This window comes from Drosophila albomicans, chromosome 3, assembly GCF_009650485.2.
Source record: "Drosophila albomicans strain 15112-1751.03 chromosome 3, ASM965048v2, whole genome shotgun sequence".
Taxonomy (NCBI): domain Eukaryota; kingdom Metazoa; phylum Arthropoda; class Insecta; order Diptera; family Drosophilidae; genus Drosophila; species Drosophila albomicans.
This window is the reverse complement of record NC_047629.2, coordinates 15,744,889-15,759,925: the sequence shown is the minus strand read 5'-3', so window position 1 is coordinate 15,759,925 and position 15,037 is coordinate 15,744,889. Positions and strand designations below refer to the sequence as shown.

Below are 15,037 nucleotides of genomic sequence, written 5' to 3'. Positions count from 1 at the left end.
TAGGCCCCTGTCTTCGCCAGATTATAAATAGAGCTACGTCACGTACTCACCGTCGAGAAAAGCAAAAGGCAAAACTGCTAGACAACTTGTTGCTCATCTGCCTCTATCTCATTTGTAGAATTATTTTTTGTTTTTGTTTTTTTTTATTTTTTTTATTGTCATATCAATGTTTTGTTTTTGGCACGAGGGTTGGCCAATTCGTAAACATGGCACGTAGATTGTGAAATTCATCGAGTAATGAACTAATACCAACTAATATGGTAATGTTATTTGGTCAATTTCCTATGTTAACGTTATATTAATACGTTCCAATTATTTATTTTTACGAGCACAAATTATGATCATAAAATTAATGCTTTTTCTTTGTCCAATCCTTGACGGTGGATACACGATAGATGATTGAGTCTCTGCCCGGATCGATTGTGGCAATTGCATAGCAAATAATCGTGACCACAAGGGCAAAGATGACACTGAACCAAATTATAATATTGGCAAGAATTGGATGATCCACATTATCATTCATTTTCTCAAAGGGACTCTTACTTATTTTCTCTCTTGTTTGACTCTTTGTTAGCAATTGTGTTTTCTGTCCAAGGGTCACTTGCACCAAAAGCACAGACTCATTACGTTCTCTGATAACATTCAGTAAATTTGCAATGATTGTGGCAAGTAATGCTTTGGCCTCACTTATCGGTGCATATCGTGCCACTTTGACAATGCCATCCAATGACATGCGAAAGATCAGCACATGCGACGGCTTCAGAACGACATCCAACTTCTGCGTAGCAAGTTTTATCAGACCTAATTGATCAAGAAAATGCTTGTGGCTCCAGTATTGCTTAGGACGAAGATACTGTACGGGCTGCACAACGGGTGCATCCAGTGCTCCAAAGCATTCTTCGAATTTGCGCATTCCCTCCTTGTGATTCGTAAAGTTGATATCATTCACCGTTTCTTTGGGCAACTGGCTAACCATATAATTCAACGAATCCTCTACACCAATACCTTTTAATTCATAGTTGCCCGCACCTTGTGGTGTAGTCATATTCAGCACACCGCGCACCAATATCACAATGATCGACGTCTGCGCCAAGCTAAAAGGATCGCGTACAGACATGCCCGTCCATTTACTTGATCCAGCTACAGCATTTCCCAGTGCAGCAAGGAGTACATCGCCCACATAAGCGCTCTCTAGTTTATCATCTCCAGTAAACTCTAAAGACTTGGGACTCAGCAGCACAGAGAACTGACCAAAGCCTTGAACTAAGGTAGAAATTAAGCAGAGAACTACAATAAATCGAAGCATTTTCTGTTGAATTTCTTTACTAAGTGCCACGAATTCGTATATGCTAAATTTTGCTTCAGATTGATGTGTCAGCATTTTCAAAAGCTGCTGCGTTTTACCTCATATCCTGCCGCTTATCACTGATTAATACACGCAATAAGAGGGGAAAGGAATACTGTTGCGCACTTTATCATCTACGAGTGAAAGCTCCTTTTGGAGAGCCGAGCATAGCGGAAATGCGAAAAAGCTTTTGTCGACGTCGCGACGTCGCAACGTCGTGACATCATACCACCCACAAATGCCAACAGACACAACACTAATAGCACAACAAGTAAGTTTGACCTAGTCTGCAGTGATTGGCTGTTAGATACTCAGCAAGTTAATAAAAACACCCGATTGATACGAACATCAGGTATTATTTTTATGAGATTCTCTGCGTATACGTAATATTTCACTCACAATTTTCTATGCGTATACGTAATACTTTAGTTGTAAAGCTATTACTATGCTATGCTATTACTAGGTGTATTCTTAATCTTTCACTTTAAATACTATCTCTTTGCTATGCTATAAACGTAATATGTCAATTTTAATGCTATTTTACACTATGAAATGTTCAATATAAGATACATGCGTATACTTAATATTTCACATTTAATCACAGGAATGCGTATACGCAATATTTCATATCTGATGCTATGAATATCTTGATATGCTTTGTAAATTTAAAGTAATGTAGCAAGTGTATTATACCCGTGTTGTACAACTTAATTGATATAGGGTATAACCACAACAACAGCACTGAGTGTTGGAACGTGGATTTCTTATGAGAACCCACCAATTCAAAACGGCTAGGCTACGAGACTATGAGACAGTCGCTGGCCTTTTTGGAGCGCCATAATTTCAAAATAAAAGCGCGTCGTTTAGTCGCACTTCATCGTGTACGGCAAAAGGGCTGAAATATTTGTGCGAGCGTGTTCATTAAGCAAAGTATTTCATTCGGTTGTCCAAATCCCCAACTGCGCAGCACACAATTAGAGAAGTGAAGTCAAGCTAAGTCGAATATAAAACGCAATTGGACGCACTATCGATTGATTTGGTAAAAACATGGCCTGCCGCACATCCTTCCTCAAAGCCATACTCATCATACTGAATGTGCTGCTTTCGGTGCGTATGCGTAATATATCGTTGATTATTATTTCTGTCTTATGGGCACGGTTTGTTTGCAGTTAATTGGTGTGACGCTAATAGCTTTGTCCGTATACGAGCTGAACAGCTCCTCGCCGGGCACCTTTGAGCACATTGCCATCGTGGTGCAGATATTCGTGGGCTCATTTGTGGTGCTCAGCTCTTTCCTGGGTTGCTTTGCAGCCGGACGCGTCTCGTTGGGACTCATTTGGAGTGTAAGTGGGAAGGATTTTACAATGAATTTAATTCGCTAAAAGGTACTTTTAGTTTGTTAGTTGCATGCTGCTGCTGATCGGGTTGCAAATCTATATCATTGCTGCCGCACATTCCACCGATTATGTGCAACGTGCACGCACCGACTTTCTGGCACTCTGGACGGATCAGCGACGCAGTATTGAGCGCATAGCGTACTTGGAACACAAGGTAATCTAGTTATACACTCGACAAATTACTTTTCATTTATATATTTCTCTTGCAGTACTCGTGCTGTGGTCAGAACGGACCGCAGGATTACATACTACAAGGAGGCGCGTATCCGCTCAGCTGCTATAAGAATCGCGAGCGTGTGCAGAGTCAACTGTTTAGCGAAGGTTGCTTGGTGGCTGTAGAGGCGCATGCCACAGACAATGTCATGAACGGACTGATCATCAAGTGGCTGCTGCTGGTGGTGGAGGCAAGTTATGCGCACTGACCTTGACAAAATATCTCATAATTTATGGCAGGCTTACGAAAGCCAAGAATAGACATTTCAAAAATATTTATAAGAATATTTGGAGCGTACCACTCAGTGAATGGCATTTAATCGATTCTCCCTACTCTCTATTTATCATATTCACACACAGCTCCTCGCTCTGATCTCGGCCACCCACCTGGGCGTCACAGTACGAAATAAATTGCGGCGAGAGCGTTTCTGAAAGGTTCGCCCCAATTAGTCATTTGGAGCAGCGCGATCGATAAAAATGAGAATTAACGAAAATATTGTATACTTAAGTGTGTGTGTAGTAGCATCCCTAAGTGTTGGCATTTTATAAAATAAATCGTGTGAAACTGTTGTAAACAAAAACAGAAAAACATTTTAAAACACTTTCTCAATTGATGCGATCAAATGGTCAATGTGTCGGATACTCTATTCTAGTATTAATGCTATAAATTTTCGGCATTTCTCCTTGTCCAAAACTACTTATACTCGTATAACATATAAGCGGATAAGTAGATAAATAGATAGATAAATATATAGCTGCCTATAAAGACGCATATAAAAATACATACAAAACTTTTTGGGCCCGTCTGATGGCTGCCTTTGCCAGTTCGTCGGTCTGTCCGTCCGTCCGTCAGTTTGTCTGCCTGTCGTGGGGCAGGGGAGGGATGTCTCTTGAGTAACGACCAAAACCACCCGTCCGGCCCGAGCAGGCGGCAACCACTCAGCGGATTTGTAAACATTTCGCAGTTTTTCTTCTTCATGTTGAACGAGTTGAGTTCTCTTAGCAGCATCAGCAGAAGCAACAGCAGCAGCCAAAAAACATTAACAGTTTGAGGCACGAGAAACGCGCGTCTCAGTCGGCAAACGTTGGAGCAACACGAGCGAATGGCAAATGTTTAACAAGAAAAAAATAATAAATAATATAAAAATATTGCCATCATTTTTAGTACAATAAGTATATACAAAGTTAACTCAACAAAATGCCCACAGTGCAGGTGTGTCTGCAATGGGCAGCGGTGGTTTTCAATGCGTTTACTCTGGTAAGTTTTGTCAACACTCACGGAACACAGCGAATTCATCTCATTTTTTACGTATGAGTAATTGACGGAATAACAAAAAAAAATCTGTGTGTATATAGTATTCTTCGTATGCTGACAGTCTGTCGGTTAATTTCGTTGGATTTAATAAGTTGCGTCGAGTGCTTTTAATTAATAACTAGTTGACTCACATGTCGTATGAGCAATGTTTGGATGCAGCTCATTAACTTACACCTACACGAGTATGTTTTCTGCAGTTGACTTGGCATGCTTAAAACGTTTCATTAAATTCTCAATACGTTTCGGTTGGTTTTAATTGTTAAATGTAATTTTGTATACGGGCAATTTGGCAGCAAACAAATCTCCTGCTTCCATTCTGCCAGACAACATGTCACTTTACTTATTTTTAATTATTGCTGCTAAGATTTCGCACTCGCGAACTTAAAACATTCAATACTAGCGCATGTGTTCAATTGTCTGCCAGTGTGTGTGTGTATGTGTGTGTGTGTGTGTAGATATATACGTCTGCCATTTAAAAATAAAGCCGAAAGTAATGTTGTTGTTCTTGTCTTTGACTTTTTTGTGAACCAAATTAAATTTTATTTATATTCAAGCATTTGTTATTATTTTGAATATTAGATTATATTTATTTTTGCCTTTTCTTTCGATTTTTTTTATGCGCTATGACGTTGTTAATTAGCAAATCGTTAATCCCCAATGATACTATTTTATTTTATCACTTGACGCACGCAGCTAATCGGCATCCTGGCCACGCTGGCTGGCGCCTACGATTTACTCCACAAATTGGAGGAGGGATCAATGGAGCACATTGATATTGAAAAAATCGTTCAATTGTCCATCACGGGGACGCTCATCCTGGCTGCTCTCATTGGCTGCTCGGGCGCCTTTCTGGGCTCCATTAAAGTGCTTGTTGTGGTGAGTAATGAAGTGAACTTTTTAACAACCTCCATTGCTAATGTTACACACAGCACATGACGTTATTCGCTCTGGTGATCGGTGCTCATGGCTGGAAGCTGAGCACCTACAATGAGAACAGGCAACAGGACACCATAGAAGTGTTCGTCATGGGCATTTGGATGAAGGAGCTGGCACATCCCGGTGCCATGTATCAACTGCAACGCAGAGTGAGTAGACTAGATACCAATAAATATTGAAATATTTATATTGAATTGCATTTGGTCAGTATGAATGCTGCGGTGACAAAGGCTACGCGGACTACACGAGTCTGAAGCTGAAGGTGCCGCCAAGCTGCTTTCACACCGATAACGGTGTCCACGCCTTGTATCCCTATAGCGACGGCTGCATGTCGGCAGTGAAGCGCGATCATTTGAAATTCTATCGGATTGAGAAGTGGGCACACATCGGACTCATTGGCTATGAGGTGAGCAAAAGCACGAATCTTCTAGCTTTGTTTTAATGTGTTTTATACGCTTTCAATTTCAGATTGTGGGCATTATTTTGGCCATTACACTGAGCTGTCAGCTGACTACTAAAACACGACGGTATGCCTACTAAAAGAGAACTTAGATTTATACCATGCATTTGACAAACACGTATAATAAACACTAAACAACACACGACGCATAATGATGATGATGATAAATGGCTTTCAAACATTGTCCAGCAGCTGGGCTCTGGAGCCCACATGATTGGCACGTGGCTCGCGACGCACACCTGGCGGCACTTGTTGCCTTGCCTGTCTGTCGCGTTGGCGCAACTTGTAGAGCAGCAGACTCAATGAAATTGTTTGGACCAGTATAAAGACCTACGAAATACAGAAATGCCGTTTGTTATTTTGTCTCACTGCTGTTGATGATCAATGAACCGCAGCTGCAACTGTTTTACGGCTGCATTTAGCGGTTAAGGTGTCAATTGCCTACCTCAAGGCCAACAATGCACCACATGAACAGCTTATCGCGATGCAGAATTCCGCGCTTGGTGTTGCTCAAAGTTGCCAAGCAGCCATGCGAAATCAACTTGACTTTTGTGCTGCCATCGCTTTGCGGCGACTGCTGATAACAGCTCGATGGCAATGGCAAATGTAAATTCTTGTAGTCCTCGGCATTGTTGTAGCCACAGCAGTGTTGTTGTTGTTCTAAGTGCTGCATCAGCTCTGGCTGCTTGTCCAAGTTTTGCCAAGCCAGTGACAACTCCAGCTGCTGCCAGGCATCACTATAACGAGTGTGCGGCTGATAGTTGTGCACCTGCAGATACTCCACGGCGAGCACGATCAGTATGAAGAAGGTGAACTATAGAAGTGTGCGACATTAGCATAAACAAAATAATACTTAATGTAGGCTGTACTCACAATAAGATTAACACTGAGTAGATCACAGACCATGCCGTAGCAGCCAAATATGACAATCATGCAGATGGTTGCACCCAGCACAAGACTCTCCACGAAGTATGTGTGCTCCGGCGTATTCGGCTCAACAATTTGCAGTCCCAGACCCGCTGCAGACATGACGCCAATCGCCAGCAACTGCAAGGAAAGTGAACTTATTCAATAGAAAGGTTTACAATGGTTTAATTAGGTACTCACCATGTATAGAAAATTGGACAGCAGTCCGGTGTACTTGATTGTGTTGTAGTAGACGATCATGTTGAGAATGCTGCAATCTGCAGCAGATTCACAAAATTTAAAGCAAGTGTAACGTTAATGAACTGTCAAGCCGATAAGCGGAACAGAGATTGACATGAATGTATAATATGTGTAATAGAGATAGGAGAAATGCACAGAGAGACTTTGTTTTTTTTTGTTTTATTAAAGTTGTTATAAAATGTCAAAAGTATTAAGTACTTTCTAATTGTGGTTGTCTTAAAATTGCCTAAATATTTGCTTAATAAATATGACATAGAATTGCATAGAGTTTCATCAAGTCGCAACGCAAAGGGAAAAAACGTCCCTATGCATTCATAATAATGTTTCACAAACAATTCTTGTGGGCGTTTCTCGGTGTATGTGTGTAGATGTGTGTGTATGGGAAGAGGGGGGATTTTACAGAGTGTCATATGTAAAAACGAGTGGGGGCGGGTGCATTAAACAATTTCAATAAATATCACATTGCGTAAGATCGCTGGCAGGGAATTTTTGTGGATAGCATTACATGCGCCATGGCAATGGTATAAGACCCCATTTTTGTGTTATATCCTTGAAGTTACAATCCGATATTAGCACCACTTTCTCCGTCTTCTGCGTTCGCGTATTTGTGGCCGACTTAAGCGTAAGGCATAGCTTCGATTCACGATGCGAAATTTGTTGCGACTGCAAAGGAAATATTTTGTGTTAAACATTGTAAATTATTTAGAAAATTATCTACTTACGTCCATGTCGTAGGTCCACAATTGACTTGACTCAATGGCACACTGCATTAGCATAACATTCGATGTGGTTGCATTGCGGCTCACAAGCAGCTTCAAAGTGCCTTGCTTTGGCGGACGATAGGTGAGGCATACGTTCTCATTGGTCATTATCTGACCCTTGGGCGTAATCACAAACATGTCCATGCTCTGCGAATGAGATGTGCAATCGCCCACTGTCACTGGATGCAATGAGGTGCGTGGCGTTTCGTTATTCAACGGACGCAGACACTTGTCACGCTCCAAGTCGATCAACGACATAAATTCCTCGGCTTTATTATCAATTTGTTCGAAAGCGCGTTTCCATTCGCGTGACAGAGCGCGTCCTGGTAAGTTCTTCATATAATTGCTGTAGGCCTGTGCACATTCCGTCTCGCCATCCAGCCAAATGATCTTGCCAAAGAAACGATCCGGTGCCGGGAAGAAATGCTCCGGCCAAATGTTTTCCAGATACCAAGCAAAAGGTTTACACTGCAGTTTCTCCCGCAACGCCAGTCGCTCTGTCACATTCACCTTATCGCGTGCACCGAGGGACAGTCCAGCTGTGTAGAGCATCACAAAGTACTGCCAATCGTCCATCCAGACGGTGGCAGCTCTGGCCAGATTAGCAGTTAGCACCTCACTCATGCCGCCAGGGAAAGTGTAAGGAGTGCTACTGCGGAAGATGTGTCCTACATGCGAACAGGGACTAATCTCGATGCGGCCACCGCACTGCCAAATGCGGAATGACATCTCTACATTCTCACCGCCCCAGATACGCATGTCGCTGTCGTAGGCGCCCATTTCGTAAAAGTATTTTCGATCTATGGCAAACAGACCACCAGCCATGCCGGGCGTTGCTGTTGGCGCTGTGCTGTCCGCTGGCTTGGCGCTGGTTTGTCGCTTGCGATTCGAGGAGAACCAGCGGAAGCTTAACTGCCAATTGAAGGCACCCCAGTGATTCTCAAAGGTCTTCGTATAGCTGAAATTGTCATCGGATATGATATCTATCACTGGGCAAATGACCACTTCACGTGACTCTTGAATTCGCGCCAGCAATGGCTCCAGCCAGCCACGAGAGCATTCGCAATGCGCATCCAGAAAGGTTAGTACATCGCCTCGCGCATGCTGAGCGCCCATCAGGCGAGCAGGCACTAAACCACTTCGTTCTTTCATGCGATACAGGCGCGTTGGAACCGCAAGAACCTGAATGTAGGCCTCCAGTTGTTTCTTTAAAAACGCTGTAAAAGCAAACAAACATTATCGGTGATGATGAGACGGAGTAAAATCAATAAAGAAACACTCACAGCGATCGCTAGCATCGTCCACCAAGATGACCTCCTTGAGCAGATGACGAGGTGAGCGATTAATCACGCTTGTAATGGTGCGCAGCAGGACGGACCAAGCTTCATTATGGAAAACAATAATGACGGACGTTGTGGGCAGGTTATTAGCATATCTCTTGTCGCGACATCTGCAAAATGAATTAATTATTCACATAAAATGCGAAATTTAAATGCTATTTTAGACAGACGACGGCTGCTTACTCTGGGGTTCTGTAGTCCTTGAGTGTTCGATTAAGGGGTATACGATCACTGGCCAGTATATTGAAGCTGTTGAGCTTAAAGAAGCGCTGCATTCGAAAGCGATCGCGCGGTGGAATAATCACAGGTCGTCCATCGGCGCCCTCGCCCTGTTTAGGCTCGAACTGGTTAATGTTGTAATCGTCTGCAAATGAATCGGTGAATGCTTGTGTCATTTGTTATGTGCCTTTAATAATAACCTGCAGTCATGTTGCCGAAGATGTCTCCCTTGCCAATATAGTGGGCCACAATGTTTTTGTACGGCCAGAGCGATCGCCGTTTGGGCGGCGGTTTTGGATGACTTTGCGCAAAAGACGATATACGAAAGACAGGCAGCCAAATTGATCCAAAAAAAGCGAAAACGACAAAAAAAATAGATAAATAAAAACAAACAATGGAGATGACACTGGCAATAATTTGTAGTATGTATTTAACAGTCATTCAGTCGCATCGGGGAGCGTTAAATGAATTCAAAGAGGAAAAAACAAAATGCTAGAAATAAGAAATAATAAAAACGAAAAAAAAAAACAAATGCAAAGTAGCTATAAAAATCGAAAGCAAGGCTAGATAGACCATAGACTATTATAGACCATAGACCCAGACCCAGAGCCAGAGTCAGAGACCCGTCCAGTCAACTTACTCGAGTGTAACATCAGCAGCAGCGCCGGCAGCGACAATGCCGCCAACGCCACTTGCAACACCATCGAATCGAATCAAGTCGAGCCGAGTCGAGTTGTGTGGAGTTGAGTCTTTTTGCCTTGAAGGAAATTATGCAATGACACTGCAACGCAACGGTTATTTAGCAGACGAGTTGCACGTTGCTTTGATAGTGGCGGTTGCATCTTTATGCCAAATTCCAGCACATTAACTTCCTTCACAACCAGTAATTGTTTAGATAGCACACAATAATACTCAACTGTTTTCATTATGTTGTTGTTAAATTGTTAGAGTTTTTTTTGTGTTGTTTACTCACCGCGGCTGTGCGTCAGTGTTTTGAATGCTTGACACATATAAGTTTATGCTAATTGCAAACATGAAGAATGCAAAAAACAACAAGAACAGGTATAACAACCATAGCTTCTTCAGCTGCTGGAATCGAAGACCCATTTTGATCGACTACTATTTGGACACCCAATGGTCAATACTGTTGTTGCCGTTGTCTTTTGTTTGCGCCCGTCTTCGTCTTGTTGTTGTCGTTGATGTTGTTGCAGCCTTCGGCTACGCTGTGTTAATGACCGGCAACAATTCCGAGCCCCAAACTCCAAGCCCACACTTGCTCGGCAGCTCTCTTCGATGCCAACTAAGCGTCAGCTAAGAAATTTGGTATCTCTTATTTGTTGTTTTGATGACACGCCGCTGCCACCGCAGAGCAGCAACCAACCAAATTAATGGATCGTTTAAATACTTAGGTAGCCGTTATTTGCCGCGACGGTTTGCGCGAACCGAGTGCCAACTGTGCAGAATTACTTATGAATGCATTTTGATTGTTCGAAATTTCGCTATTTATCTAGAAAACTAGTTATCCGGGCCACAGTTAGCTGATTCATTTCATAAAATTCGTAAACACTGACTAGAGAATAGCGTGACCGCACAGGTAACGATAAAAATACCAAACGACCAATGAATTAATAACGTAAAATACCATTCACTGTTTATCTTAAAAAAAATGGAAGCTATCCAAAGTATTTCATAATTGTTATCGTTCCAGCTTTCTTCTCTCACTAATTAAACTTGAATTAGAAAATATTACCATTTTTCGTAAATAAATCTACAAAATCTGCAGGTTTGATTATTTGTGGCGGCCCGTCGATAAATCGAAGTGCGGTATATTTTATAATGTCAGTCCATAGTGCATGTAGTTCGCAATAATTCCGCTAGGAGTGGGCGCGCTTTATTTAAAATTCGAAAATATGTTTGTTTATGATTGCATAAAACTATTAAAAATTAACAAACCATAAATAGTATATTTGTACAATTAGCAAATTTGTAAAATTACAATTTGACTTAGAATAAAAGTTAACAAATTATCATTGCAATATTTGTACAAGTTGCAATACTGTTTACAATTTGATTAGAATCGGATTAACGATAAAGTCGTCTACGTTCCGCATTTTGTAAGTTGATTGCAAAGAGCCCAGTCACAATCATTGTAAGCAACTGTTAAATAAATTTAAACGAATTTGTTAATCCAAGGTAAATAAATATAGAATATGAAAACACACCTCTATGCCAATAACACTCCAATCACAGGCGCGTTCATAACTCGTGCCCTTCACATACGCGATAGCAAGTTTCTTATTGCAGCCAACAGTGAACAGATCTGGCACGATGCTTGAGTTCTGATTCAAGTAGCAACTCTGTGGAATTATCATTCCGCTCTCCACATAATTCATTGGTCCCGACATGCCACAACAATGATACTAAAAAGGGTATTGTTGAGTTAGTCTAACAACGAAATTCAGATACTTACCTTGATCTCAAAGTAGGTCATGCTGCCATTATTATACAGCTGATTATTCCAGGCATTGCCTACGGTCTCATTTGCGAGCAGTGGGAAATCGATTGGCTCGGCGAATACGACGGTGATTTGTGCGAATACCAACGCCATCAAAATCGCAGTATACTTTTAGGCGTTGCATATAAAATCGAAAGAAATAAACGGTTTGAAATGTTTGTGTGCTTATTGCGCAGCTTGCAAGTATTCTACTTACAATCCAGCTAAGACGAATGTTTTCGCGCAGAGCCGCAATGCATCCAAAGATAGTGCTGCCAAAGACCAGCACACCCAGGATAATGCCAAAAATACATGGCAACCGAATTGCGATACTGTGAGGAAACACTATCAGGGCATAAGAGCATGCGGCAATAGATAAAGCGGCAAATACCTAGAAAATAATCCAAATTAATTCGATTTAATGATAACCATATCCGAAACTATCTGCAGCAACTCACACAACAAAGAAAATCCAAAACAAATGAGGAGATCTTCAATACTTTGATGCTACTCGGCATTTTGCAAAATTCAATATTCTACTGTCTCGTCAATGCGCAGCGCTTTAAAGCAACTGAGTGGCAAGAAAAATTAAAAACAAGAAACCGAAATCAAACATTAGCCATGAGTGAGTGATTGCGAGTGTGTCTGGGTGTGTGCGAGTGCGTCTATGGGTGTGAGTGTGAGTGTTAGTGTGAGCATGAGTATGTTGTCCATTGAAGCTTAGGTAGGCATTCAGCACTGATAGTGGAGGCAAGCTCCATCTAGCCGATAAGGTTTTGCCTAACAGCTGTTGAGTGGTAGCGTCACGCGGGGAAAGCAAAGTTTATCGCAAAAGTATTCGAATTGGAGTATACCTCCAATCTCCACTATCAACAGCAGTTGCAACTGCAGTCAATTAACAACATGTTTGATCTGCACTCAACGGCGACAGCTGCAAGTTTCATTTTGCATACTCACACACACACACCTACATAGTAGTGGAAGTGAGTCAAAGTATCTCATTTAGTGAGCATTGACAACTGATACTATTGCTGATAAGTTTCAGTTTGTGGTATTAGCTGTTTCTTGTTCTCTTATCAGCAAATTAGCTTACATTACACTCACTCACTATGTGCTTCAGGGTCACTCACTATGCTCATCGACAAGACCTCCTTAATACCCTAGATAAGCGAAGTAGCAAAACATTTTCTTTTAGTGGGTGCAACTGTTTGCTTAAACTTTTAATGGGTAGCACATAGAAGAATGAGTTGTTTGTTATTATTAAATTAAATAACTCATTTGGCCAGTTACCAAGTTGCAAAATTCACTATCAGTGAGATAGGAGATTTATGATAGTATCACTGAGGATTAGGGTAGCACTCGCTCATTTCTCTCAGTGTAGGTGAGCGCTTATTATCGTTATTATTGTTATATTTATTGTACACCTTCGTCGTCGTCGTCACACAAAAACTTCCCATACAATTATTATCGCAACTAACAGCCCAAGCAGCCGGTGTCGGTTGGAACGGGAAAGCGACTTTAGTTAATATTTAGTCTAAAAAAAGTCGTCAACGGGCTAACATCGAAGTTTGGTCAAAAAACAGAAACGAAAACAGAAAAGAGAACAAAGTAAAATGGGTTGTGCAACGGCAACGATCAAATATCTAGTATTCCTGTTCAACGCTTTATGCGCGGTGAGTAAACACAATGTTCTCGCGAGTTAGTCAGAGCGTCAAAGTTCAGTTGTGTCGATTGTATTAACATACTATATTGTGAGAGTAGTTCAGTGGTTCAGTGGTTGTTATTATCGGCAGTCAAGCGTGGATGATGTATGAGTGAGCTGAGTGTGTACATACCTAGATACGATTGGGTGCGGCACGCTAGATACTTGTTGGCCCTATCTATATAGCTTGATTTGTGTACTTACCTATGAGTCGACATCTATATAAATATATGTATGTTTCATAACCCTTTTTGCCATTTCAGTTGCTCGGCATTGGTGTGATTGTGGTCAATTCGATTGCACTCAAAGATGTCGCCAATGAGACACGTCCCGTACTCATATTTTTCATTGTAATCGGCTCGATTGTATTTCTGATTTCCTTCTTCGGTTGCTGTGGTGCCATCAAAGAGAGCCCTTGTCTAACATGGATGGTGAGTATTTATTTAATCTTTATCTATACAGTAATTATAACCGTTTCCTTTCCCCTTTAGTATGCCATTATTATGCTGATCATACTGATCCTGTCCTGCGTGCTATGCTTCGTTTACGTCCACCACATTGACGATGAGCAGTTGGCAAGGAGTCAATTGAACAACGCCTGGGCTCAGCAAAAGAATGGCACCGATGCCATGACCTTCTATCAGAAGACTGTAAGCATTGACTTTCTACCTCTCTTCGATCATATAATTTATCTATTTATTTTGGAATCCTACAGTTCAAGTGCTGTGGCATTACTGGCCCCAATGACTATACCAAGGCCAATCTGACGACACCCGAAAGTTGTTATGCTGCCAACACTAATGGAACTGCAACAACAAGTCACTCGGTTTACCCCGACGGCTGCTTAACTAAATTGATCGCTTTCTATGACGACGCCTTGAAGTTCGTTAGGGTCTTTGGCTGGATTTTGATAGCCGTTGAGGTAAGTTAACTTATCTATATTAAATATTTGGTATAAGCTCTTTAGCATTGACTCAACTTCTACCGTTCATTATTCATAGGGTGCCGCCTTCGTCTTTGCCACTGTTTTGGGTATCACTTTCAACAATGAGCAACGTCGTTCCAGATATTAAGTACTTTTTACTTTTATGTAATACAAATCGACAATATGTATATATGCGTAAGCATTCACCAAAATGTTATTAGTGTAAATCAAGTATTAGCTAATAAAAAATTTGTATTTAAAATGTTCAAATTCCATATCATTGGGAAATCCTAATGTTTGTCAAAGAGGCACCCTGTTTTCTGTTCTAGATTGCCGGAAATAGAATCTAACTTTCAAATAACGATAAGAAAAAACAATTGATAGCGCAGACTTTGAATTGCACCACGATATTCCGAATAAACTAACTAACTAAAAAAGCGAATCATTTTAGAAAAACAAATCGTTGGAAATCGCTTTTCTTCATAACGAAATATGACGTAGAGCTTATCCAATTAGATTTGTTTTTTCATTACAATCAAGTTTAGGAGTAAATGGTTGTTTATTTGTGGATATTAAAATATTCATAACAATGTGTCAATGTGCCACTTGGGCCAAACAATTTGGCTAACAAAGCTAAACGGTTCTCACGTGTACAGTTCCGATTTCTGTGGATTTTTAAATGCAATTCTTAAGTGGACATGTTCAACGCGAATTTGGCACGCGATCTCTTTCTCTTACACACACATAGAGTCAACTTGGATAC

At 41.2% G+C, this 15,037-nt stretch overlaps 7 protein-coding genes across 7 annotated transcripts; 3 read left to right on the top strand and 4 right to left on the bottom strand.

The window, feature by feature from the left end:
- Positions 1-349: 349 nt before the first annotated feature.
- Positions 350-1,306, bottom strand: LOC117566661 (ATPase H(+)-transporting accessory protein 2-like). Its single transcript, XM_034246206.1, has one exon. It carries the CDS (start codon positions 1,304-1,306, stop codon positions 350-352), a length of 957 nt encoding a protein of 318 aa, XP_034102097.1.
- An 892-nt stretch (positions 1,307-2,198) lies between these two features.
- LOC117568927 (protein late bloomer) lies at positions 2,199-3,530 on the top strand. The gene is made up of 5 exons (XM_034249838.2): positions 2,199-2,452; positions 2,515-2,688; positions 2,741-2,896; positions 2,952-3,146; positions 3,316-3,530. Exons 1-5 carry the CDS (start codon positions 2,393-2,395, stop codon positions 3,385-3,387), a joined length of 657 nt encoding a protein of 218 aa, XP_034105729.1. The 5' UTR covers positions 2,199-2,392; the 3' UTR covers positions 3,388-3,530.
- A 476-nt stretch (positions 3,531-4,006) lies between these two features.
- On the top strand, positions 4,007-5,806 carry LOC117569343 (protein late bloomer). The gene is made up of 5 exons (XM_034250472.2): positions 4,007-4,213; positions 4,964-5,146; positions 5,200-5,355; positions 5,415-5,612; positions 5,675-5,806. The coding sequence occupies exons 1-5, from the start codon at positions 4,154-4,156 to the stop codon at positions 5,744-5,746; spliced, it is 669 nt and encodes a 222-aa protein (XP_034106363.1). The 5' UTR covers positions 4,007-4,153; the 3' UTR covers positions 5,747-5,806.
- On the bottom strand, positions 5,739-6,887 carry LOC117569342 (protein late bloomer). The gene is made up of 4 exons (XM_034250471.2): positions 6,774-6,887; positions 6,540-6,713; positions 6,112-6,480; positions 5,739-5,996 (listed from the first exon to the last, which is right to left on the bottom strand). The coding sequence occupies exons 1-4, from the start codon at positions 6,831-6,833 to the stop codon at positions 5,841-5,843; spliced, it is 759 nt and encodes a 252-aa protein (XP_034106362.1). The 5' UTR covers positions 6,834-6,887; the 3' UTR covers positions 5,739-5,840.
- Positions 6,888-6,976: 89 nt separating this feature from the next.
- Positions 6,977-10,721, bottom strand: LOC117569340 (polypeptide N-acetylgalactosaminyltransferase 3). The gene is made up of 6 exons (XM_034250470.2): positions 10,127-10,721; positions 9,354-9,454; positions 9,118-9,298; positions 8,878-9,044; positions 7,556-8,811; positions 6,977-7,496 (listed from the first exon to the last, which is right to left on the bottom strand). Exons 1-6 carry the CDS (start codon positions 10,258-10,260, stop codon positions 7,335-7,337), a joined length of 2,001 nt encoding a protein of 666 aa, XP_034106361.1. The 5' UTR covers positions 10,261-10,721; the 3' UTR covers positions 6,977-7,334.
- Positions 10,722-11,064: 343 nt separating this feature from the next.
- On the bottom strand, positions 11,065-12,234 carry LOC117571035 (protein late bloomer). Its single transcript, XM_034252997.2, has 5 exons — positions 12,106-12,234; positions 11,865-12,038; positions 11,624-11,776; positions 11,376-11,573; positions 11,065-11,310 (listed from the first exon to the last, which is right to left on the bottom strand). Exons 1-5 carry the CDS (start codon positions 12,163-12,165, stop codon positions 11,236-11,238), a joined length of 660 nt encoding a protein of 219 aa, XP_034108888.1. The 5' UTR covers positions 12,166-12,234; the 3' UTR covers positions 11,065-11,235.
- Positions 12,235-13,177: 943 nt separating this feature from the next.
- LOC117571033 (protein late bloomer) lies at positions 13,178-14,536 on the top strand. The gene is made up of 5 exons (XM_034252996.2): positions 13,178-13,320; positions 13,613-13,780; positions 13,841-13,999; positions 14,065-14,271; positions 14,351-14,536. The coding sequence occupies exons 1-5, from the start codon at positions 13,261-13,263 to the stop codon at positions 14,420-14,422; spliced, it is 666 nt and encodes a 221-aa protein (XP_034108887.1). The 5' UTR covers positions 13,178-13,260; the 3' UTR covers positions 14,423-14,536.
- Positions 14,537-15,037: the final 501 nt, after the last annotated feature.